Source organism: Rhinichthys klamathensis, unplaced genomic scaffold (assembly GCF_029890125.1).
Source record: "Rhinichthys klamathensis goyatoka isolate OS25496 unplaced genomic scaffold, OSU_Roscu_1.1 h1tg000188l_1, whole genome shotgun sequence".
Lineage (NCBI taxonomy): Eukaryota > Metazoa > Chordata > Actinopteri > Cypriniformes > Leuciscidae > Rhinichthys > Rhinichthys klamathensis.
In genome coordinates, this window is record NW_026606715.1 from 696429 (window position 1) to 723075 (window position 26647).

General features: G+C 39.5%; 1 protein-coding gene across 1 annotated transcript in view; it reads right to left on the reverse strand.

The window, feature by feature from the left end:
- The window catches only part of wdr11 (WD repeat domain 11), a 129113-nt gene that overhangs the window by 87430 nt on the left and 15036 nt on the right, over positions 1-26647 (reverse strand). Inside the window, exons 4-5 of the mRNA XM_056261894.1 lie at positions 24828-25001; positions 23812-24004 (exon numbers count right to left, since the gene is read on the reverse strand). Of these exons, the coding sequence (XP_056117869.1) occupies positions 23812-24004; positions 24828-25001 (367 nt within the window). The remainder of the gene's footprint in view (positions 1-23811; positions 24005-24827; positions 25002-26647) is intronic.

The window sequence follows — 26647 nt, forward strand, 5'->3', positions numbered from 1 at the left end:
AGCCTAACATAACAATTGTTATTTCTGCTAGTGTTGAGAAACAAAAACCAAACAGTTTTACTCATGTTGTCTGACATAAGATTAAAAGGGTTAGTTCACCACAAAATGAAAACGCTGTCAGTAATTACTCTCCCTCATGTTGTTCCAACCCCGTAAGACTTTCGTTCATCTTCGGAACACAAATTAAGATATTTTTGATTAAATCTGAGAGCTGGATCACTCCTCCATAGGCTTCTTAAGGGATCGAAACTGTCCGGCCCAAAAGTTATGAAAGACATCGTTAAAATAGTCCAAGTGACTACAGTGGCTCAACCTTAAGTTTATCAAGCGACGATGTCTTTCATAACTTTTGGGCCGGCCAGTTTCGATCCCTTAAGAAGCCTATGGAGGAGTGATCCAGCTCTCAGATATTAAACGAAAGTCTTACGGGGTTGGAACAACATGAGGATGAGTAATTACTGACAGAGTTTTCCTTTTGGGGTGAACTAACCCTTTAACTAACTTAAATCTTGAATAATATGATTGGGGTTGTTTATCAAATCTGTGGTTTAAATTAACATATGATTTGTTCATGTTCTTTCTTAGAGTATACAATGGTAGATCTTCGGATTGACCGAGCAGTGGGTCTCTGCAAAAAACTGGTAAGCAGTTTCTCTTACAGCTGGCGACGTAAAAAGCAGCTAACAAAGGCACAAAGAGAACTGAAGCTTCCAGAGCATACACTGAAAACAGAGTGTCCCACAAGGTGGGGATCAAGGCAGGCAATGATTGCACGAGTCCTGGAGCAGCAGAGGGAGATATCTCAGGTCTTGTCCGATGACAGTAAAGCCCGACACCTCATCCCCACCTGGCAGGACACAGACGTCCTCGAGGCCATCAACAAATCCCTCAGCCCTCTTTCGGAATTTACTGATGCGCTTTCCAATGAGAAGTTTGTCAGCGTATCCTTTGTGAAGCCAGTCCTCCACCTTTTCAGATCCTCCATCTTGAAAGTGAACGATGATCAGACAGACCTAACCTGCACCCTCAAGAGAAAAAATCCTGAGCTATCTAGATGAAAAATACAATGACCCTCTGACACAAGAACGGCTTGATATGGCTTCTGCGCTTGATCCACGGTTCAAGCTAAGCTACGTCAGTGAGGACAATGTTGCACCAATTCATGCCAGACTGACTTCTGAAATGGTGAGCACTGCACCTGCAAGTAATTATATTGATGTTACACAGAATGTATAATAAATTAATGATTTTAAGTGGAAAATGATATGAAATCCAGTGGTGTAATGTACTCTCTGGAAATGAGTGTTGAATAGGTTTAGATTATTAGGGCTATTCATTATTCATATCTTATTTACTACACTCTTCAAGGAGATGGCCCCAACAGATCCCCATGGTGAGACTGCTGAGGATGCACCCACTACAAAAAAGAAAAAGACCTTGGGGAGTTTCTTCAAGACTGCTGAGGGAGCCACACAAATTATCTGTACAGTATCTTCTGAGCTACAGTCGTACCTACAATCAGGTAACCGTCCTAGACAGTGAGGAGGACCCGCATGACTGGTGGAGGGAACATCAGAGACTCTTCCAAAGTCTCTCAAAACTGGCGAAGAAGTACTTATGCATCCCGGCTAAAAGTTCTCCCTCTGAGAAAGGGGGGAATGTGGTGACAAGCCAGAAAATGTTGACAGGCTAGTGTTTCTTTCCAAAAACCTGTAAACTAGTATTTTCTGCATAGTTCTGCCTTGAAATGTTCTCATTTGTTTACATTCTGTTATGGAATATTTGTTTTATACTGATAAAAAACTGTATATTTTGAGTTGTATTCACATCCATTATGCAGGTACAATGCAAGTTTATATTTCGCTTCCTAAAATATATTTACACAATGGAAAATGGAAAATAGTGCCCTGTTGAAGTTTTGCTACATTTTCTTTATTGTTTTCTTTATTTTTAAAGAATAAAGAAAAATAAAGAAAACAATAAAGAAAATGTACAGTTCGCTACAGATGCAGGGACAAATTTTATTGTCACATAGGCTAATTACTGTATAACTGCTTTCACATCCATATTGTGCTACATTCCTGCTAATGTACAAATATGTGCATCAAAATAAAATAGGCCCTCTTATTCACCAAAATTCAGTGAAGCATGAATCCCCAACCCCGAAGCTAGCAAGCCTGTCCCAGCCGGGGAAAGGGTTTACCCGTCACTTTCAATGCAGTAACTACGAGTGGTACCCTTGGCTCAGGAGCGTCCGAGGAACACTGCAAATTGTATTGCTGGGAATGCCTGTTATTTGCAGTCGATCGACTTGGTGTTTGGAGCCACACTGGGTTTGCAAACTTGAGTTGTCTAACCAAGGCAGCAGTGAGACACCAAAGCACGGCCGGACATTTACAAGCAACTGTGCTTTTGAAAACTTTTGGGGAAACCCGAATAGATCTACAGCTCAATGAACAGGTACACAGGGAAACACCTCCACAACGCAAAGGTGAAGAAAAATAGGGAAATATTGGAAATACTGATAGATTGTGTCATATTTTTGGGTAAACAAGAACTTTCTTTCTGGGGACACGATGAAAGCGCTGGGATCCACAAATAGAGGCAACTATTTGGAGCTTCTTTCTTTCTTTCTTGCTGAAAACAACACAGACTTTCATTATCACCTGTCCACTAACAAAGTGTTTTGTGGGACATCAGGCAAAATAAAAAACGACATGATTAATGCCATTGCTGAAGTGATGGGAGAAGAGATAAAAAGGAGATTAATAAAGCAGACGCGAGATGACAGACGCGAGTGATGCAGTGCAGCTCGCACTGCCTTATGTGACAGAGACAGGAGTCAAGGAGTGATTTGTCAGATTTGAAGAGGTTACAAGTGGCAAGCGAGCTGATGACATTGCTGCTCTTATTGTCAGTTTCTTGGAGGAATATGAATGTCTAGATAAAGTTGTGGCACAGTGTTTTGATGGCGCACCGGTCATGTCATCTGGACTAACTGGGGTGCAGGATAAAGTTAAGGAGAGGGCACCTATGGCCTTATTCATACACTGCTATGCACATCGACTGAATTTTTACTGAGTCAAGGGGCCTCAAAGCTTAATGCAAGATATTTTTTGCCCACCTAAATGGCCTAGCTGCATTTTACCCCAGATCACCTAGGCGCATGCAACTACTGGACGAAATTTGCCAGCGAGACTTCCTCGTGTGGTGGCAATACACATCAAGATTGGTCAGTAGAGTTTTTGAGAAAAGAGATGCCCTAAAGGAGCTGTTTCACCACATACTGGAACATCATGATGAGCATGACGAGGACTCTGTGCTGATGCGTTTAATGCACGTCTGGATGATTTCGAGATTTGTTTTTTGCTTCACACATTTAATGGGATTTTTGAGTATTCAAATGTGCTTTTTGCAATACTACAGAGCAAAACATTGGATGTACAATTCTGTCTGGCAAGGGTGAAGGAGTTTTGTGCATACTACCACCAACTCCACAGCACTGTTCTGGACAACATTCTCTGCCAGATCCGTAATAGATTTCAAGACCACGAAAAAGTATTGTTTCTCTCCCTCCTCGACCCCCAGCAGTTTCATTCATACCGCCTTCTCCAGCTTAACACAGAGTCAAATGACACGGTTCAATCTGTCCCGGCTAAAAACAGAACTGACTGTAATGTATGCCATGACTGATTTTGAAGGCAAAAGTCCAGCTGATCTCCTTGATTTTCCTTCAGCAAAAAAATCTGTGAGAGCATGGGGCAGCTGTACACATCGTCCTGTTTGGCGGTGACTTTCCCTGTGTCCACTGCTTCTGTCGAGCGGACATTCTCAGCCCTAAAGAGAATTAAAACCTATGCCAGACTGGGCAGACTCGATTTTCAGCATTAGCCTTGATGGCGGTAGAAAGGGACTTATTATTGGAACTGAAATGCACAGATAACAGTGTAATTGAAGTCTTCTTGAGGAAAGAAAGGAGGATGAATTTTGTGTACAAATAATCAGTAGTTTTGGTGAGTAGGCTATAATGCATTTTGTTTAGCCTACATTTGTTTATACAGTCAACCCTGGCTAACCCGGGCCCCGTTTTTTCTGTGCTGAATATGATAGATTTTTTTTATTGTGAATTTATGATCGAAAATTCTTCTTTTTTTTCCATTTTCATTATTATTATATTATTTTCAACATTTTCATACTATAAAAATCGCGATTTTTTTTAAAATAAATGTGGGTTTAAATATTTTTTAATGAAAAATACTTTGTATATATCACCTTAAAGAAATGTATGTCATACTTTTGATTGTTCAAAACAAGTTTTCAAGAACCATTGTTATGCTTTTTGCGTTTTCTTTCCTGTAGAATTTGCACAAAAACACACAATTTGCCTTAATTTCAAATCCCCGGGAAAATCGCAATCACCCGGGGTTCCCGTGGTCGGAGAACTCAAAAGGTACTACAAAAATGCATGGAAAACCGAGAGCGGATGCTTCTGCTAGAGGCGATGTATGTGACGCAGCTGTGGCTGCAGTGAAAGGAGAGTTGTTGAATTGTGTTAATTGGGTTTCTTGCTTTAGTAATGGCATTCATTCTCGCTGCATGAGATACCTGTCTGTGATGCAACGGCCTGTTATACTGGATTTCTGTATAATATTGATAGTTTCTATAGACGTGGCATCATAATGATAGTATTAAGAGGTGTATTCATTAAGGTAGGACACCCCTGAAGGGCTAGGTGTGAAATGCACAGCCCACTACTGTTAGGGAACAAGGGTTTTATGAAGCCTTTCATAACTCTTTAAAATAGTAAGTGTAATGCACTATAGCTTTTCATAAAAAAAATAAAGCAATTTCAATACATTATAAATATGCTTGCTTTCTCTTGGATACACCATTTAAACATTATGATGGATTATTAAAACAATAAGCCATTTGAGGCGGTAAGTTAAGCACAAAGTATACTTCAGCCATTGTAATAATTGATTTGTTTTAACTAGATTACATTTACACTTTCAAAGTATACTCCTTTGGCCATGAGCGTTCAAGTCTGTGGACCCTCTTGATGAAGAAAATGATGTCACACCACACAGTCCACAAATGGCTGAAGTATACTTTGGGATTAAATTAGCCCAATTTTTGTGACCGCGCAGATGGTGCGCTTACAACAGCGCATGTGCGAGAGACTTGAGTGCTTGTCCACTAACGTCTTTCCGTGCTCACGGTCAAAAGAGTATACTTTGAAAGGCTAGCGCGCTACAACCTAGCATAGAGTATCAAGAGTACAGTTTTGCCGTTTCGTTTCACAAACTCTTGATTCGATTCATTTTAATTATATATGAAAATAATCTGTCATCTAATGCTGTGTAGTGTGAACCTACTCGCGTGGTTAATTTACATCACATTAACGATTTTTCTAAATTAAAAACAGGGCCCAAAACTATGCAACTCAATTGCTAATTAGTCAACAGACACAACACAACCGCTATGCTCTGTGCATTCAAACCAAAGTATTTGCATTTCTTGTTCAAACAATGTAATTTTAAAAAAGTAATTTATCATCAAACTTTATAGGCTCTGAGTCTATAAAATGCATACATAAATCAAAACATTACAGGCACAGAATCCAATGAAAGAGCACACAAATAAATCCAAATCCAATGAGCAGCACACAATAATGCTCTCAAACAGAAAAAATGCAGTCTAAATGTAATCTATTTAAAACAAATCTATTATTGCAATCAACTGAACTGTCTACATTGTGAGCTCTTGCAATACTCATTTGTAGTGACAACAAAAGTGAAATGACAGCGATTCCACAGAGGCTGTGAGTTTCCTAAGTGAATAAATGTGTAAATATATATATATATTTTTTTTGTGCATTTTTGTGGATTAATCGGCACAGATAGTTGCTTCTTAGTTATCTGGAAAACTTTTGAACAGGATGAAGATGTGCAATGTATTTTAAATTTCGTTTAAAGATCATATTTTTTTTTTCATTTAGCATTGCACTTCAGAAGCTACATAAGATATTTACATGCTTCCCAGAAGACAAAATAAGTACAATTTACCACAAGCATCCGATGCAAGAAGTTTTGATGCAACTTAATGCATCATGATTCCTTCTTTAGCATCAGTGAATGTTTTCACCTTTTGTAAAAGTTGAATCTCCGTCAATTGTCCTTAGTGTGAAAAGATATATCTCAAAATCATATATTCACTGTTGTAAAGAGTTCAAATTTGCAGGTTATGCTAAAAAACAAAAACAAAGAATGTGCCGGACCTGTAGGATTTTTATATATAGAACTGCAGGCAGTGTAAGTGCTCAGGACAAACAAGGGACTCGTGAACTACCACAAAACATAAAAACACTCTCTGACCATCCAGATAATGAGACACAGTATTAAGATTCAAGGATATGTAAACTTTTGAACCTGTTCATTTGTGCAAATTAAGTTATTACTTTGTCTTTTAGACTATATGTAAACTTATATTTGGAGAAACAGCTTATTTAGGAAAGTACTAAAAAATATATTTTAATGATCCCTCTTATTTTGCCTTGTATTTTCTGCAAGGGTTAGGAAAACTTATGAGCATAACTGTATGTTCAATATATGGCCTAATTTTATGTACAGTGCAAAAGGGTGTGCTGTAGATTCCCCTGCCAACCCATGTGGCTCGTCTTGCTCGGGCCTAATGGCCAATGCTTCTGACGTGTGCGCAAAATTTCAAGACATTTTAAGCATGTTAATGGCCTCAAAAGCACTAACATCACACTTCACAACGTAAAGTGCTTACAACACACTTCACAAATGTGTCAAGCGTGAACTCATGAACCTGCATGTGACAAACGGCCTGCAATGAATTCTTTGCCTCCACGTTGTGCTTTAAAATGCTATGCACACCTAGCAGTGGATTATACCTTGCTTTAATTATCCCTGACTTTATTTTATGGCAAGATTCAATGAAATAAATAACTGCACAGCACACCTATTAAATGTGTAAAACCACGGTCTAGTGGTATGCCTGCCGTCTAGCCAACATGTCTTGACATTTACTATGCTACTTGAATTTGTTCTCAATAACGAAATGCATATAGGTCTACATAAGTTGCACTTATGTCTTAAATTTGTTCCTGTGAACATGATTTTTGTTTTCTTCGATTATCTAACAACTGCACCATTAATTCAAAACAATAATTCATGTTACTGATAAATGTAGAACATTTATCAGGTCTGAAAGTAATGCACAACCACAAATAGTGGAGAGGGTATTCAGTTACCAGGTCAAGGAGTGCATTAACGCAAAGTTGACGTTTAACATTACTTTTTACCATCTCATATTTTCTAAAAAACACAGAGCCAGTGGCTTTGACTCTCAGTGGCTAAACAACTTTACCTGGCTGAGACATAGTAAGGAGGGCATGACATGTTATCTATGTCAAAAGCATAGTGCCCCCTCGATGCAGCTTGCTACTGGCTTTGTGAGACAGCCATCTACAAACTACAGGCTGGATACATTAAAAAGGCATAAGATTACAGCTATCCATAAAAGATCAGCCAGCAGCCATATCACCCTGTAGCCCAAGACTGGTTGCCCACTGAAGCTAAGCAGGGCTGAGGCTGGTTAGTACCTGGATGGGAGACCTTCTGAGAAAACCAGGTTGCTGCTGGAAGAGGTGTTAGTGAGGCCAGCAGGGGGCGCTCACCCTGTGGTCTGTGTGGGTCCTAACGCCCCAGTGTAGTGACGGGGACACTATACTATCAAAGAGCACCGTCCTTCGGATGAGACGTTAAACCGAGGTCCTGACTCTCTGTGGTCATTAAAAATCCCAGGATGTCTTTCGAAAGAGTAGGGGTGTAACCCCGGCATCCTGTCCAAATTTGCCCAGTGGCCTCTGTCCATCATGGCCTACTAATCATCCCCATATATATATACACTCACCGGCCACTTTATTAGGTACACCTGTCCAACTGCTCGTTAACACTTAATTTCTAAGCAGCCAATCACATGGCGGCAACTCAGTGCATTTAGGCATGTAGACATGGTCAAGACAATCTCCTGCAGTTCAAACCGAGCATCAGTATGGGGAAGAAAGTTGATTTGAGTGACTTTGAACGTGGCATGATTGTTGGTGCCAGAAGGGCTGGTCTGAGTATTTCAGAAACTGCTAATCTACTGGGATTTTCACGCACAACCATCTCTAGGGTTTACAGAGAATGGTCCGAAAAAGAAAAAACATCCAGTGAGCGGCAGTTCTGTGGGCGGAAATGCCTTGTTGATGCCAGAGGTCAGAGGAGAATGGCCAGACTGGTTCGAGCTGATAGAAGGGCAACAGTGACTGAAATAACCACTCGTTACAACCGAGGTATGCAGCAAAGCATTTGTGAAGCCACAACACGCACAACCTTGAGGCGGATGGGCTACAACAGCAGAAGACTCCACCGGGTACCACTCATCTCCACTACAAATAGGAAAAAGAGGCTACAATTTGCAAGAGCTCACCAAAATTGAACAGTTGAAGACTGGAAAAATGTTGCCTGGTCTGATGAGTCTCGATTTCTGTTGAGACATTCAGATGTTAGAGTCAGAATTTGGCGTAAGCAGAATGAGAACATGGAACCATCATGCCTTGTTACCACTGTGCAGGCTGGTGGTGGTGGTGTAATGGTGTGGGGGATGTTTTCCTGGCACACTTTAGGCCCCTTAGTGCCAATTGGGCATCGTTTAAATGCCACGGCCTACCTGAGCATTGTTTCTGACCATGTCCATCCCTTTATGGCCACCATGTACCCATCCTCTGATGGCTACTTCCACCATGTCACAAAGCTCTAATCATTTCAAATTGGTTTCTTGAACATGACAATGAGTTCACTGTACTAAAATGGCCTCCACAGTCACCAGATCTCAACCCAATAGAGCATCTTTGGGATGTGGTGGAACGGGAGATTCGCATCATGGATGTGCAGCCGACAAATCTGCGGCAACTGTGTGATGCCATCATGTCAATATGGACCAAACTCCCTGAGGAATGCTTCCAGCACCTTGTTGAATCTATGCCACGAAGAATTGAGGCAGTTCTGAAGGCAAAAGGGGGTCCAACCCGTTACTAGCATGGGGTACCTAATAAAGTGGCCGGTGAGTGTATATATATATATATATATACCAATTGGCTTCATCACTCTGTCTCCTCTCCACCAAAAAGCTGGTGTGTGGTGGGCGTTCTGGCGCACTATGGCTGCCGTCGCATCATCCAAGTGGATGCTGCACATTGGTGGTGGTTGAGGAGATTCCCCCTTCCATGTAAAGCGCTTTTGGTGCCTAGAAAAGCGCTACATAAATGTAATGAATTATTATTATTATAAAGCACCAGAAGAAAAGGAAAAATGCATTAGAGAAGGTAACACTTTTACAAAAGCCTTTAATTACAAAAATTCATATATAAAAGTTGTTTTCCGGCTTTAGGGAAAACACGGACATGGACAACATGGACCACAGGGCTGTTGAAGGCTGCTTCAAAATTATATATGAATGCCTGAAGCAAAAGTGGCCTCACCACACCAGTTATGAGCCAATTATTTAATTTGCGCTGTGCTTATTTTGATGGTTTGAATGTAAATATTGCAGCCATTTACTTATGATTGTAAATTGAAAATTTCTGCATAATCACACTACCAAGTAGATCAGCTTTATTACTTTTCTGCCCCTAGGTCAGTGCCAACACCAAATATACGAGCAGCCATATAATTGACGAAATGGTGGAAATCACCGGCCAGATTTTAGATGAACAGCTGGTGGCAGAGTTGTCCAAATCTCCAGTGTGGGGATTAATGGTTGATGAGACCACTGACATCTCTGTCACTAAGCCATTGGGTCTTGTTGTGAGGTGAGATTACCTCATACAATTAAATAAAACAGATGTGTATATTCTAATTAAAATTACTTGGACTGAAAATATATTTTTCATACAGTTTTTTGGGACCGGACAAAGTGGGAAACACTGTAGTAAAAACCAAAGTTCTGCATTTGGTTGAAGCGTCTGCCGGGGATGCTGCAGCTTTGTATGACACCATAGTAAGAGTCATCAGAGATGACAAGGCGCTACCAACCAACAAGCTACAGTAGCCTCTTTCTCCAGTGACGGAGCCGCAGTAATAATTGGTGAGTTGTCTCTTTTGCTTTTACCTTTAGTTTAGGTATTTGATGAGATTGTTAAAGTGATCATTTTTAATTCTTTTAGGGAGAAAAACTGGAGTTGGAAAGAGGCTCCAGGACTCTTTCCCTGGCCTGATAACTGTGCACTGTGTGGCACATCGCCTCAATCTGGCTGTGTCAGACTGCATTAAGGGGCAGAGGGGACACCCATACCTCGTCAAATGTGTCAGGACTGTTGGAACAATCTTCTGGTTCTACCAGGCCTCTAGCAACAGGATCAGCAGTCTTAAGGAAACGGAGAGGCTTTTTAAACTCCCCCAAATCAAACTGCAGGTTAGCAGTATTCAGTGATAGATTATTCACAGATTTGCTTTTCTGTCATTTATTAAGCTCATCAATGAATTTCGTAGGGAGAAAACACTACCAAGGTGGGAGTCAAATAAGGAAGCATCAGACGCGATGCGCCGGATTCTCCCTGCTCTCATAGCAGACCTCTTGCTCCAAGCCCGAAATGAGCCAACAGCTCAGGGATTGTATTGCTTGGTAAAGGATGGGTTCTTTCCCCCTGCCCTTTGCCTAATGCAACTTGTCCATGAGAAGATCCACCGGCAGTTTTTGGTAGGGCTGGGTATCGTAACAAAATTTTCGATACCGATACCGATACCTTGACTTCGATACCGGTTCCTGAACGATACTTTTTTCGATACCAATTTTAGGAAATCCGTTTTAACAATACTACATTACCTAATTTTTTTTCTTTCAGTTTGTTGACTTTTTTACACTCATATTTTGAGTCTGTAAAAAAGCACCAATGCAAAAGTTTTCTATGTTTCCTAATCATTTAACAACATGTATTCTTTACTTCAATGAGCTCATTGTTTCTGCCTTAACTTAATGCATTGTTTAACTGAATGAAAATGAATTGAAATGCATTACACACAGTCACCTCTGATAACAGATCACTCTAAATTGTAATTTAGACACATGCATTTTCTGTAAAGCTGCTTTGAAACATTGTGAAAAATGCTATACAAATAAATGTGAATTGAATTAAATATAGGCTACTGAGCTGCGGGATATATGCCTCACACTCAGCACACATAAAGCTTGCCACAAAGCACTGGCGAAAGTAGCCTAATGATTACGGATGTGTCGGGAAAAAACAGCAAGGAGATTTTAATTTTGTTATTAATAAACAAGTGTTTACTGAGTGTGTGTTGGCTGCAAAGAATATGGCGATGTTGACTCATCATTCCTGCAGTATCAACACGCACGTGCGCCTATATGGATTACATAATCAAACTATGTATTTCTAATTGTTTCGTTTAAAAGTAGACATATTTAACCGTCTATAGACCTATTTCTCATGTCTGTGAGTCAAGTATCCTATAATGTTATGCTGAGTTTCGGTTCATTTGTGACGCGCTCCAGTTCTTGCAGTCGAAGACGGATAAACTTTCTAGTCTCAAGTGTATTCTGTGCGCTTTTAAGTGCCTTCAGATTTATCGTGTTGCCGGTCTTGGCAGCAATTATCTTGTCGAAAATATTGCATCACGTGCTTCTGGCATCGAGTGTGGTATATAAGTAGGGTTGGGTACCGAAACTCGGTGCCAATAGGGAACCGGTTCCGACGTAAACGGTAGTAACCAGACCGAATAAGAACGAAAATTTCGGTGCCTGATTTCGGTGCCTAACTTCATTAGGCACACACGCACACACAAAAGGTCTCTCGCTCTCTCTCTCTCTCCGCCGTGCGTGTGCTACACAGTTTGGAGCACAGTCTCTTCTGTCTCGCAAGCGCGCTCTTTCTCGCAAGGTTTGGCTGCATTTCACGTGTAAAATTACGTGTCAGAACGCCCTCTGGGTGTGCCGATAGTCTGAATCCCATATAGAATCAAGCCAATTCATTGGCTGATGGCGCGGGCGCCGCATCGACGCACTTACGTCGTCATACTATGTTGGCGCGCGCGCCATCTGCTCCTCAGATTTCTTTGCCGAAAAAGGAAGCTGGTCGGCAGCGCGAGGAGCTTGGCAGCGTCTCGTTCCCTATTGAGAGATATGTTACACCAGTAACCAGAGATGTTCTCTTTCATAGGTTCACTCAACGCTGCGTAGCTAAGTAGGCTGCTGTATCACGTGCCGTTTGAACTGACGCGCTACAGCGATCTGTCACATTTCAAAGAGCCAAAACGTTATTTATTGTGTGAATCTCGTAAAAATATTGACAGAATCTGACAGCTGTGGATTTGTTCCATATCAAAAGTAACCTTCTCGGTCTTGTCTGTCCGTGTCCTCTTTGTCCGCTATTTTTCTGTGTGAAAAGGGTCATTTGCGTGAGTCTCACGGTCAATGCGTGAGAGTTGGCAGCTCTGCCTGCTAGTAATCTCTATTAATCTCCAGTATTATTACATTGTTTGATACAATATTGTTTCATTTGATATTATGTAAATATGAATTTTTATTTTATATTGGTTTTATTATTACCATATGTTACTTGTATTTATATTGTTTAAAGATTTAAGTTAATATTGTGTCCAGTTTGGCCCTGTAAATTAAAGGGTATTATTTTTTGATAAAGTGTGTGCGGTTTCATTTTCTTAAGTACCGATTTAAGAACCGTTTAAGCACCGGAACCGTTTAAAAAATACTGAGTAGGTACTGGAATCGGATAAAACCCAAACGATACCCAACCCTATATATAAGTAGGTTCACTTTTGATCTTTTCCACATATTTTCTATCTATTTATCTGGGTTGGGACGCTCACACACACACACACACACACACACTACAGCCTCACGTGCGACGAGCCACGTCTCTCTGGTCAACCGCGTAAACTAACGTTAGTGTTTTTATGCCACAGCCAATCATGCTGCATGCCTGATTTGTTTCACTGACGTTGACTAGATTAACCACTTAGGTATCGAAATTTGGTACCGAAAAACAAGACATGTTTCGATACTCGGTAGTATCGAGGCAATTCGGTCGTTACCTAAAAAGTATCGAACTCGATACCCAGCCCTAGTTTTTGGTTTTCCAAAAGAGAAACCTTTTTTTCTCCCAGGTGGGGGAGGAGGTAAGCAATCAATACCAGTCTTTTCCTGGCTTTCCTGTCAATTGTGTGGTGTTCCTAGCAAAGCTGTCATGTTTGACCTCCTTAGGTCACAGTGTTGAAGACATCCCTGACACAGCTGAAAGAGACCAGCACAGTCAAGGACCGCTGGAAGGCATGGCTCCAATCAGATCTGAAACCTCTGCAGGATGAGATCCCAGCATATTTCAAAGATGATGTATGGGAGAGATTCAAAAACACTAAGTATTATAGTATATGACATACTGTACGAATTCATGTATTTCTGTACTCAAGAACTATTGACATTTGTTAAATCTTCTACAGAGCCATTTTTGACTGCACCGGTTGAGGACATTGAGAGCCGATTCCCAAACACCAGCAGTTTGTCTGCGTTCAGTGTGTTCTCTCCCAGACAGATTCTGACTAACTCTGCAGTCTATGGGGATGTTGAGATGAGGACAATGGCAGAGCCGTTCCCAAGACTGAGGGAGTCTGATCTTATGTCAGAGTGGGACTCCTACAGACTGAGAGTGAGAAGTCCTGTTCTGAAGGTACTATACTAATTCACCTTTGGCTAAGCCCCGCCCCCCTTAGTTACTGTTGCTACGTCCGACAAACAAACTTCATCTGGGCTCTGGTATCAACATGGCTTATGCTGTGACAGCTCTTCCTGCTGAAATTTTATCAAACTTTTATAAAGCAGCAAATAAAGTGTCCGATAGAAGTAGGCAAAAGGGGCTGCAATATATGTTCGAAGGGTATATTCACGACATACAGGTGAAACGCAAGGAACAACAAGGCATCCAAATATAGAGGCAAAAGCAAACCGGTCACAGTCAAAAAATGACCCACCGCATATCCTACTAATGGAGACGGAGGCTGGGACTAACAATATCAAGGAGCAACACTGTTCATGCAAAGCTGGGTAGGTCTCTATTCACTTCTATAATCGTTATTACAAAGCAAATGGACTACGCGAGTATAACGTTGTATTTATTAGCAGCGTGTGCTAGACGACACTTCGGTTTGGGAAGGGGAAAAAACGGACACCCCCCTCCAACCTCTCTGGGAAACGCGTATCTGTGTTACAAATGCCCCAAGCACAACGTTTAACCATATTTTTGATAAAACTACAACGGTAATAGCCTGCCGAGACCAAAGATATGAGACGCCTGTGTTAAAGTAAAAGGAGCGCTGTGAAAAAGTGTCGGACCTCTGTGGGAGCTCGTTCTTGGCTGCGCTGTGATTGGTCAATCTACATTCTAGGGTGTGGCTTAGCCAAAGGCGAATTGCTAACTGCACCACCAACACCAAAACAGTTTTAAAGAATAATTGTATCTTTTTTCTCACTTTGTTTGCTCTACTTCAGACCAAATCCCTGGCGGAGGTGCTTCTGTGGCTTGCAGAATCCTCTGAGCAATTGGCAATTGCCTTCACAGCCCGTCCAGACTGCAGACGTGGAGAGGCTATTTTCTGCACTCAAAATTGTAATATATAAACACTGATATAATCTGTGACTCCATGGTTTCAGAATGTCTATCTATTCACAGAAATGGAAGTTTTCCCCCAAAATAAAACACTCAACTGGTTTCCGTCAAAAGCTCAAGGTATTATCTCTTGCCAGGGTTGATATTAGAGCAAAAGTATTGTAATTTCCCTACTGTAGCATTAAATAATATACTTATGAAAAAGTCGTTTTCATTTATTTTACAGTGCATTTGTTTTACAATATATGGCTATTATTGTAAAAGGAATAATAATATTAAATTATTATTATTATTATTATATTCTACTTGTTTGGCTTCCTAAAACACCAGTGTGAATGTAATGTAGACTAAAACACTAAATCATAACTAAAAAGAGGGTTTAGTTCCCTTTAAAGGAGCTGTATGTAAGAAATGTATTTCAATTAATCATAAAATGGCCCTGATATGTCACTAGACATAAGAAATCATGTTCACTACAAATACTTATATCACTGACAACAGCAGTCCGGCCAGGATATTGTCATTTAAAAAGTGAAGTTGCAGCCCTCAACTGATGTTGATGTTGTCATGTTGTGTTTTGGTCTGATGCTCCACCCTCCACCTATCTACCAATCACGAAGTCAGTAGTGTTGCTGCATCCGGGTTGCCAGCTCTGCTCTAGTTACCACTTCTTGTAGCAGCCTACGTTCCTGCTGGATCCTGCAGTGTATCTGGCAACCTCGAGTCAGGGAGGAGGGGGAGGGGATACACCGCTCTACAGTCATTTGAAAGTGATTGCAGTACCAGTTTTGGCCACAATCTTACATACGGCTCCTTTAAAGTTCAGTTACAAGTCAATGCACTTTTCTTTGTTCAATTTGCACACTGAACATGGGATGGAGCTCTTAATTTTGAACTCTCAAAATGCACCAGATGAATGAATTTATCTTAAAATGTAAAAAAAAAAAAAAGATAATGTCCACCAAACACATTCTCACAAAATCCTATGTATGACAAATCACAAATCCTGTCTATATCTAAATACTAAGTTTCTTAATGTTCTAATGTTGTTTTTGTTTTTTTAAGGTTAAGACACCATTGCGCAACAGACTAAAGAAGAGGCACTTGGATGTGTGTTGCGAAGTTGCCATCGATGGACCAGGGGCCTCATGTACAAAGACTAGCGTTGAATTCATACTAAAACATTGCGTACGGACAAGGCTGTAAATGTGCGTACGCACAAAAAAAGCAGATGTATGAATCTCTGCGTACGAAGGATCCCACGCATATTCTCTTTGTACATCCCAATTAACGTAAAATTGAGCGCACATGCACGAGCACAACGCCCCACCCAGTCTCCTACCCCAATTAAATTAATTTAAATATGGTAATTAGTCCAATTTGGCAAAATAAACCTGCAAGAACATGGCTAAAGCAAGGAAGAAACGAAATTTTACTGAAAATGTCTTCTATGTGAATATATAGTAAAGTGTAATTTATTCCTGTGATCAAAGCTGAATTTTCAGCATCATTACTCCAGTCTTCAGTGTCACATGATCCTTCAGAAATCATTGTAACATGATGATTTGATGATCAAGAAATATTTATGATTATTATCAGTGTTGAAAACAGCTGTGCTTCTGCTTCATATTTTCGTGGAAACCATGATATAGTATTTTCAGGATTCTTTAATTAATAAAAACTTAAATCAAACAGATGTTGAAATCTTATAATCTTTTGTAACATTATAAATGCATTTACTGTCACTTTTACTTGTCACTTCAATGTGTCCTTGCTGAATACAAATATTACTTTCTTTTTTTATCTTTACTGACCGAATTAATGAAGTTTATTTTTTTTAGTTAAGCCAACGCTGCCATTGCTAGACGGGTTGTATCAATTTGGACATGCTTTATATAGCCTATGTTCTTACTTAATTGCATAATATAATATTTTAATAAAACTCATGTGACAATAATATGTCAAATAATTTATCAATTACAAATTATAAGCACTATCTGACAGCTGGTGGTGCGATAGAACAATTCGTAGTGTAATGTTTGCCACTTCACTTTATTGCCTCTATGAGTCGCCAACGGACAAAAATCACGACAAATATACGTACGCCAGACATGAAGTTTACTTGGAGGAACGCACATTCTTACGTTAATTTCACTGTTAGTACAGTACATCTGGCCGTGAACGTGAAAGCTGTCGTACGCTGTGTTTTTGTGCGTACGCAGTGTTGATACATTAGGCCCCTGATCAGGAGGCCTTAGACTACAAAGAATGCATGAAGAGGTTTTATAAAATGAAAAATCTGAGGTTTTGGTTCTTGTTGTGCACTGTGTAGTTGATAATGCAATGTTTGAAAAACCTGTAATAGAGCCACATTTTTCTGGTTGTGAAAATGTGTAAATGAAAGCAAATGCTTGTTGTTATTCAACTACACTGTTGTTAATATGGCCCCCTATGAACTGTAAATAAAAATCAAATTATCTGATTATTAAAATACCTAAAAAAACACCTAATTTTGAGCCAGGAAAAGCGTTCGATAGTGACGCGCGGATCGCGTTAAATCCACTACTACGATTTATATGCAGATAATCCGTGGCTCAGACGGGCCAAGTTATAAAAAATTAATTGCGAGTGGGTCGCTGAGATATAAATCATTAAAAGACTCTGAACTCTCATTTCACAGTAAAACGCAACAAACAAGCGTCATTCTTACTTTCGTTTTCAACAACGTATTTCTCTTCAATCGAGGAAAACATACACGCACCTTCTAGTGGTCATTATATAAAACACAAAGGAAAAACCCTACATGAGAATGCTTTACAACTTAACAGCTTTAACTAAAAATATATACAAGCTTAGCAGAAATTATTCTGATAAGAGTGTTTTCCACTCCATTAGTGGAGTTTTTTTCATTTCCATTAGTGTGTAATGAAACCGTGATTATTTAAATTTGAATGGATTAAAGCCTGTGTTAAGGCTATTAAAGAAATGCAATTTTGCCAAAGAAGAACTTTTATTTTTTAATAAATGTTCATTTAAAATCAGCCTACTTCAGTGTGATATGTTGCCATTTCATCATGCTTAACACTGAGAATGTGAATAATTGTGATGAGATGATCAGGTGCAGATATCTGAATCAGAGAATATCAAAGGTTTGAGCGGTTGGCGTGTGGATGATTTATTTTTAACAGCAGATTAAGGTGAAGTTAGAGCTGATCGGCACATCTTTAAAAGTCCCCTTTAAAGTTCAGGTACAAGTCAATGCACAGACTTGTTCTTTGTTCAATTTGCACACTGAACATGGGTTTGAGCTCTTCATTTTAAACTCTAAAAGTGAAGCAAATTAATGAATTTATCTTTAAAATGTACAAAATGTTCTTCACAAAAATCCTGTGGGAAACGCTGTATAGAGTCCTCAAAATAATCGAATTACCTTATTATTAAAATACCTCAAATTTGCGCTTGGGAAAAGTGTTTTCTTCGGCCATGATCAGGATTTTACCACCTCCGAAAATACAACGAGGATTCGAATTCGTGTATGTCAGAGCGCTACCTACAAGGCTGTTGTCTTCAACCATTCATTATTAAATTCCTTACTGGTTCTTATTTAAGTGGTGTAAGACAAGCATATACTGTTGCTCAAATTGAGAACTAGGGATTTTAACAAACCTAATCTCAAAGGATGCAGCTTGTTGAAGAGAAGTGTGCTATAACTTTTCTAAAATGACTTGCGATCATTTTCCTAGTGATAAAATGGGCAAAATGTTCTGACAGACTTACAGGAGGGAGCCGAGCCATATAAAGATACTAGAATGTTTTGATTTGGGCCAGTAACCGACCGCAACACATTGTACGGGTGAGTGACAAATAAGGGTGTGGTTAACTTTGATTGAGAGCTTGATTGACAGCTGATAACGGGCTGCGCCGAGTGGAATTCCTGAATTTTTTTTTTTTTTTTTTCAATATGTTTTATTGAGCACCAATCATACGGCCATGATCTGACACAACACATCATACCACCTCTGTATCCTTTCTGAACATTTGTATTGAAATATCGTACATAACATGGGTTGCTCTGCTATAAACTGCACTAACCGACACTGTAGGAGTAAGTTACTTCGCTCCATTTTTTCCGATAAGTGACATTCCACTACTATTTCACGTAGTTAGCACTATTTAGCATCAGTGTTTGTGGGCAGTGGCACTGCAACAGTTAGCATTAAATCGCCTCAGATAAGTAAGCGTCCGAGGTACTTTACCTATGGTTATAACTGATGTTTGAAACACTGTAAATGCGTCTGCTAAATGAATAAATCAGACTGATCTCATGAAATGGCGTATGTATGACACGCCAATTCGTATTTCCATTTTTGGCGTGCTATCAACACGCATAATCGCTTTTCAGCGTGTTTATCAACGCCTTGACTTAACGTTACATTACTGTATAGGCCTATATAAATATATGACCTACCCCAACCCCGTCCCTAAACCTACCCGTCACTGGGGTTAATACCATTTATGAGTCTTCCCCTACCATCCTAGGAAAAAAAATATCGCTCCCCAGATGTAGATCTACATTTTGCTTCGTTTCGCTAAGACATTTAATGGCGTTTCATACACGCGGAATCACTCGGACATTTACCGGCGTAGACATACACGCAAAAGATGACGGTTCGTTTCGGCGTGGACATACACGCGGATAGCTCAAAATGCGTATAGATAACACGCCACTTGACTTGAAAGTGGCGTGTATGTTTACGCAAAGTCATGATGCCATGTTGGAATAAATGTAACATAAGAATGGACTGATGTGTCCCACATTGGAGTGTTAATATATTTTGATGGGTTGTACTCTTCAGCAGCTTTGCAGTGAATGTAGTAGCCATAGACTGTAAAAAGTAGCCTAGTCTGCCAGTCGATCTTGTAACGTTACAGATAGCTGAGGCTGCTTGGCTGAAGAGGCGCGTCCACCGGCCGGCTCAGTCTCACACAAAGCCCGCCCTTTTACCCATATATGGATTAGCCAGAAGGTGGGCGGGGTTATGATTTCCCAAGATTTTCAAAAGATGGCACCGCCCATACCCTCAAAACTGTTATTCAGAAAGTTTATGGGTGACGTCACAGACGCTTTGTCCATTTTTATTTTACAGTCTATGATAACAAGAGGATTCTGTACGTTCCATAAAAAGGGAGGAAAATGGTCATGAAAAACTAAATTAGGACTGTTTTTGTTGCAAAACTTGAATACTATTATAAGTGGAATAAAAAAAAAACTATGATATGAGCCCTTTAAAATACACTCTACAGTTGTGTCTGTTGCTCTCACCATCTATTCCATCTAAATTGCAGGACTAATGGTGAACTAATGAGATCTGATGGGGTTTTCTTTTGGTTTGGAGGAAGGAAATCAATTCTTGGAATAAGCTGAATCAATCAGACTGCAGGAGGCAATGGGACGTGGGTTGGGGAAACCCGACTGCTAATAAGAAAGCAGTGAACAGAAGAAGAGCGAGACGAGGTGCTCCACTAAGACTTGCTATCATTCAATCAGACAGTGAGAGACACGATCGATGGAAAATAAAACCACATGGAAAAACTCCCACTGACATCACAGAGCAAAACAATGAGCACATAGAAGGAAGAAGATCAGAAAGACTGACCGAATGTCAAAGGACAGAGATTGAGACAGACAGAAATTGAGACAGACAGAGAGAGAGAGAGAGAGAGAGAGAGCGAGAGAGAGAGAGAGATATCCATGACCACCCCCCCATCACTGAAAGTGAATGTGTCCTGGCCTCATCATCCCGCTTCTGTCTGCACACGAGTCTAGCAGGAAAACATGATGGAGCATGAAAATAAAAGTGTTCCTGTAGCTGCAGAGCACTGGGGCTGCATAATAAATGGAATATTACATAAATCAAGATGCACGGTAATCGAGATGCAGAAAACACTAGGATCATTCATACAGGATGTGATTCTTACCTTCAGAAACAGGGGTCTCAAGCTTTATATTGCTTTTAATTGTTTGTCTATACAAGCACAGACAAAGGCAAAAATGCAAATGCAAAATAATGCCAAAATGCACATTATATATATATTCATATCCGTTATAAACTCCTTTTGGCCACCTACAAATTTTACATTCATTTATTTGTTTATTGCTCCTACTCCTAACTTAACTGCACTGCCTTTCCATTGTAAAATAAATACTTTATTAATTCAATTAATTCATCAATTCAAAATCAAAAATATAAATAAAAACTGAATAGAAACTGAACATGATCCCAGCTGTAAGCCATGTCACACTGTGGGATCTCTGTTGTCTTTAATGTCAAATATCGTTACGGATGCACGCAACCGACTCGTCCGGAGTTTTACATCATGTTCGGTGAGCTGCATTTACACGCGGGATTGAAACGGTGGCTAGCAAACAAATCAATCTCTAGTGCTAATTTTAATCTTGGCTTTTCTTGAAGGCGCTGTGTGAGGAGCAAGTTGGGGATTGTTGTTATCACACTAAGGGTTAGGGGTAGGTGTAGGGGTTGGCTTTAAAATAGAAGTAAGCCATATGTTGATTTAGTATTCTGTTTTGCGATTTTCCACAAATTTAACAATAACCTATTCCATGAATTAGCCTGTTCTTCTGGACATGGAATCTCTTGTTTCTTTTCCCAAACCCTCACTCGCGTCCCCCAGGAGGGGATTATAAATGTTACTTTCTTTTGTTCCATTTTAATCCCTGTATTCGCATCCTTTAGAATGGCAAAGGAGAAAAACACTATCTCGTTAGTTCCAATCTTTATCTCACCACAAATAAAATGTTTACACAGTTTGAGCTGGTTGGACATGGTTAGGGTTAGGGTTAGGCACGTTAAGTTTATTTGTATGACGCATTTCACAGGTGCAGGTAATTCGGTTTCGTTTTCTTCGGCAGCACAGCATCAAATAGCTATTCTTATCTTGTGTGGGAGATAAAATTCACTCTTCTGACCTTTTTCAATCAGTGTCAACCGTCAGTGGTTGGCCCTTTATCACCGCAGTGGTAATTCAAATCATAATAATAATTGCCACTGTCACCGTCGTTTTGTTGCACTTTTCCAAAACAAAAATTTCTGAAAGTATCAGTTTTAACACAATACCATTTCTAACTGTCAAAACATTTTCATGACAATTTGTTCCATTTTATGAAATATAGAATTTTATCATAAATTGTGTAATCAAACATCAGAGAAATAAGGCTACCAACCAACAGAATTAATGTTCCAGCATTGTATAATTTAATATGCTTTTGCTTTAATTAAAAATGTAAGTTTAAGGCTGATTTGTGTCGTAAATTTTTTGGGGGCCCCAAAGCGATGGACCCTTAACAAAGGGGGCCTTAAGCTGAAAAGTTTGAGAACCACTGCTTTAAAGACAGGGACAACTAATGTCCCAATAAGGCAGAATTAATTTATGATTTTAATATCATATACACTGAACATGTTGTTATTATTGCATATTGTTTTGCATGCAGTTTTATAATATACTACAAATCACTGCGGTGCAAATAGTTTCTGCCACTATTTGCACTAAATATAAATAGCATAACTATTTACACTGCTTTTAAAATACTGCTATTTTTACTTAGTGTAAATACACTCACCTTAAGGATTATTAGGAACACCATACTAATACTGTGTTTGACCCCCTTTCGCCTTCAGAACTGCCTTAATTCTACGTGGCATTGATTCAACAAGGTGCTGAAAGCATTCTTTAGAAATGTTGGGCCATATTGATAGGATAGCATCTTGCAGTTGATGGAGATCTGTGGGATGCACATCCAGGGCACGAAGCTCCCGTTCCACCACATCCCAAAGATGCTCTATTGGGTTGAGATCTGGTGACTGTGGGGGCCATTTTAGTACAGTGAACTCATTGTCATGTTCAAGAAACCAATTTGAAATGATTCGAGCTTTGTGACATGGTGCATTATCCTGCTGGAAGTAGCCATCAGAGGATGGGTACATGGTGGCCATAAAGGGATGGACATGGTCAGAAACAATGCTCAGGTAGGCCGTGGCATTTAAACGACGCCCAATTGGCACTAAGGGGCCTAAAGTGTGCCAAGAAAACATCCCCACACCATTACACCACCACCACCAGCCTGCACAGTGGTAACAAGGCATGATGGATCCATGTTCTCATTCTGTTTACGCCAAATTCTGACTCTACCATCTGAATGTCTCAACAGAAATCGAGACTCATCAGACCAGGCAACATTTTTCCAGTCTTCAACTGTCCAATTGTGGTGAGCTCTTGCAAATTGTAGCCTCTTTTTCCTATTTGTAGTGGAGATGAGTGGTACCCGGTGGGGTCTTCTGCTGTTGTAGCCCATCCGCCTCAAGGTTGTGCGTGTTGTGGCTTCACAAATGCTTTGCTGCATACCTCGGTTGTAACGAGTGGTTATTTCAGTCAAAGTTGCTCTTCTATCAGCTTGAATCAGTCGGCCCATTCTCCTCTGACCTCTAGCATCAACAAGGCATTTTCGCCCACAGGACTGCCGCATACTGGATGTTTTTCCCTTTTCACACCATTCTTTGTAAACCCTAGAAATGGTTGTGCGTGAAAATCCCAGTAACTGAGCAGATTGTGAAATACTCAGACCGGCCCGTCTGGCACCAACAACCATGCCACACTCAAAATTGCTTAAATCACCTTTCTTTCCCATTCTGACATTCAGTTTGGAGTTCAGGAGATTGTCTTGACCAGGACCACACCCCTAAATGCATTGAAGCAACTGCCATGTGATTGGTTAATTAGATAATTGCATTCATGAGAAATTGAACAGGTGTTCCTAATAATCCTTTAGGTGAGTGTAGATGCTGCTCTTTAAAAACACTGTTAAATACTAGATGTAGGCAAGGGTCCTGAGATATTTTTCAGCCTCATTCTCACCCAGCTTACAAACAAAGATAATACAAGGTCAAACATGGTTCTAATGTCAAACACATACACAAGACAGACCTGGAAATACTCACTCTCTTTCCAACTTCTTTCAAATTGTCATTGAAACATTCAGTATGTGCTGCTCAGAGTGCTATGGTGTTTCTGGGGTGTGCTAGACTCACGTGGGTTTCTCATTGGTGATGAGCACTTTGACCTTATTGAGGGCTTTTTTGGCACCGGTGGGTTGAGCCGCAGCAGGTTTGCTATGGGCCGGGCTGGAATGAGGACTGGCGATATAAACCTTCTTGCCTCCACTGCCCGGTGGTTTAGCGTGAGAGAAATCTGTGATGAACACTATACCCTCACTGGTCAGCACTATGACATAGACAGGAAGGAATAAATGGCAGACATTAGAGAAACAGTTGAGCGAATGGACAGTTACTTCATTAAACTATAAAAAAACCATACAGTATGCACTAAAAGCCAATTCAAACCAAGAATGATAACTATAAAGACAACTATAATGGCGTTCCCCCCAGCGGATGATATCGTTCAGTTTATTCTAATGAATCTGCCGCTTTAAATGCTTAAGCTTGTAAAAGCAGGATGGATTCTGATTGGCTCTCAATGTTTTTATCATTCATCAACTGGATAAAATGGTTTTGAAAGTTATTCCAACAATATCGTTTCTCTGTGCCGTTATTGTTATAGCCAAGGTGTGAAGTCTGCTATTCTTTAATATTGAGAACTATATTTAAACCTATATCTTTAGAGTTCGTCCCTGGTGTGAACAGGCCTTAATAATGACTTCTATTCGGGATGTACAATAGCATTTGGTACAGAACACAGCAACCAATATTTTAGCAATGTTGAAAGGTTCAGTAAAGTACAGTTAGACTAATGATTTTTAAATGTATTCCTATGTACAACATTGTATTGAGTGAAAAATAACAATGGGATTAATTAGAGAGACAGACAGATTTGTGAGTAAATTAAATTCACCCTCAAGTCATTATTTTTTTATGTTTGATTTTTTTTTTCATTACAACAAAGTGTCCAAGCTGTGTGAATCAGTTAACAAATCAAAGAGAAAGAACAAATTGAAAAGAAGAATTAGTATGCAATTCGGACATCACTAATAACGATCTACGCATCTGTGCATCCCAAATTACAATTATAAATGTGATTAAATACATACATGCCAGATTGGAGGGCTCAAAGGGGTCAAAGGAGAAAGACAGTATGTTCTCAGCATAGCTCTTCTTCCACAGCTTGGTGCCAGTGTCTCCGTTCCACAGAACAATATAGTTGGGAGGGTGGACAGCCAGAAGAAGATCGCGTGAGGCATCCTGAGCCCACAGCCAGTCCATATCTGATGCAAGGTTCACAAGTGAGGAGAGATTTGTATTCATTCATTCATTTGTTTTCTGGAAGTTTCAGAGATTTATTGGAGTGAATCTCACAAAGCTTTTCAAGGACATGTCAGGGTAAAAAAAAAAAAAAAAAAAAAAGGACAGACAGAAATGATATTACGCTTGAAAACTTCCACCAACTGACAAATTTGGTCCTAATTCTCATCACAGTAATGCACAAAAAAAAAAATCATTCTCTTTCCTGTATTGAAAAATGTATATTAGAAAAAATATATATACATAATTTTAACTGTTATGTATTTATACATTAGGGTAGTTTTTGCTGCACCACCTTTAACATATTACTTGTAAATGTAAAAATATAATTGTATTAGAGTAATTTTTGATATAGTTACTGTATTACAGTAATGAGCATTTCATAAAATTCACTACGATAATGTGAATCATGGCCATTAAATATAAAATTAATTATGGTAATAAGAATTTGGGTTGAACGTGCTTAATTCTTAATTAATTACAACGTCACAAAGCAAAGCATCTAAATGGATGGTTATAAGGATCAGAACAACGATGTCAATAAGTAAGGAAATAGAGAAAAGTAAGTATTTCCCTAAAAGAGCTGTCTTGTGTGTGTAGCTACTTTCTTCCACCAAAGATACATAACTGCTGTTGATAGTTAACACGATGCATATATAAATTTGATAGATACATTTATTTAAAAATCCATTGATCATTCATGATATAAATTCACTACTTTTGACTGGAAGTCTATATAAATATCAACCAATCAAATAAAATCATACATAATATGATTAATATACACTATATGGACAAAAGTATTGGCAAACCTGACCATTACACCAACATTGATAGCATTCTAAATAAATAGACATTAATATTGAAGAATATCTACTCTGCTCTTCATTGATTATTGACTTCATTCTGATATCCAATTTTATCTAACAATTTGGGGTGCTCGTCCAGGATCGATCGAAATTGGACAGAGATAGTGTGAGGACAAAAAACTTCGGTAAGTCTCCTTTTTCTATTTGAGATTGGACACTTACCTGATGTTATCCTCTGATATTGTATTGCCTAGACTCACCGAAGTCTCACTCGACGCAATACTCGAAATGGAGAATATTGTTAAATTTGCAATATTTACTTAAAATATTAGCAAGGTATTGGGTGTTCATTTTTGAGACACAGGATGTCCATTATTGAGACAGGTAAAGAGGTTTTTAATAACCTGCCGTTTATGGACCGGTGAGGAAGGATGGTCGACCATTTAATAATTCATCTAATCCGTACTAATTGACATCTTAAGACAGAGTGGAACAACTTTGTTTTGTTTTTATGTGTGTGAATAAGGAAACTGCTTGGTTGTAATATGGGGCAAGATGTTTCTAGATCACGGACAGGCGAGACGCCTGTTGACTTTATGTACAGAAACAATAAAACTTCTGGACAGAACCTTTTATATCAAATTTGGCAGGATGGTCAGAAGGCAAAATTCAATTAGACCCATATCCTAGAGAGGGATCATTCAAAGATAATGATATAAAAAGCATGAAATCCATGCTTATGGGCGGATGGGGGGATTTAGAGTGGGACTATATATATATGAAAGAGTCACCATCTGCTT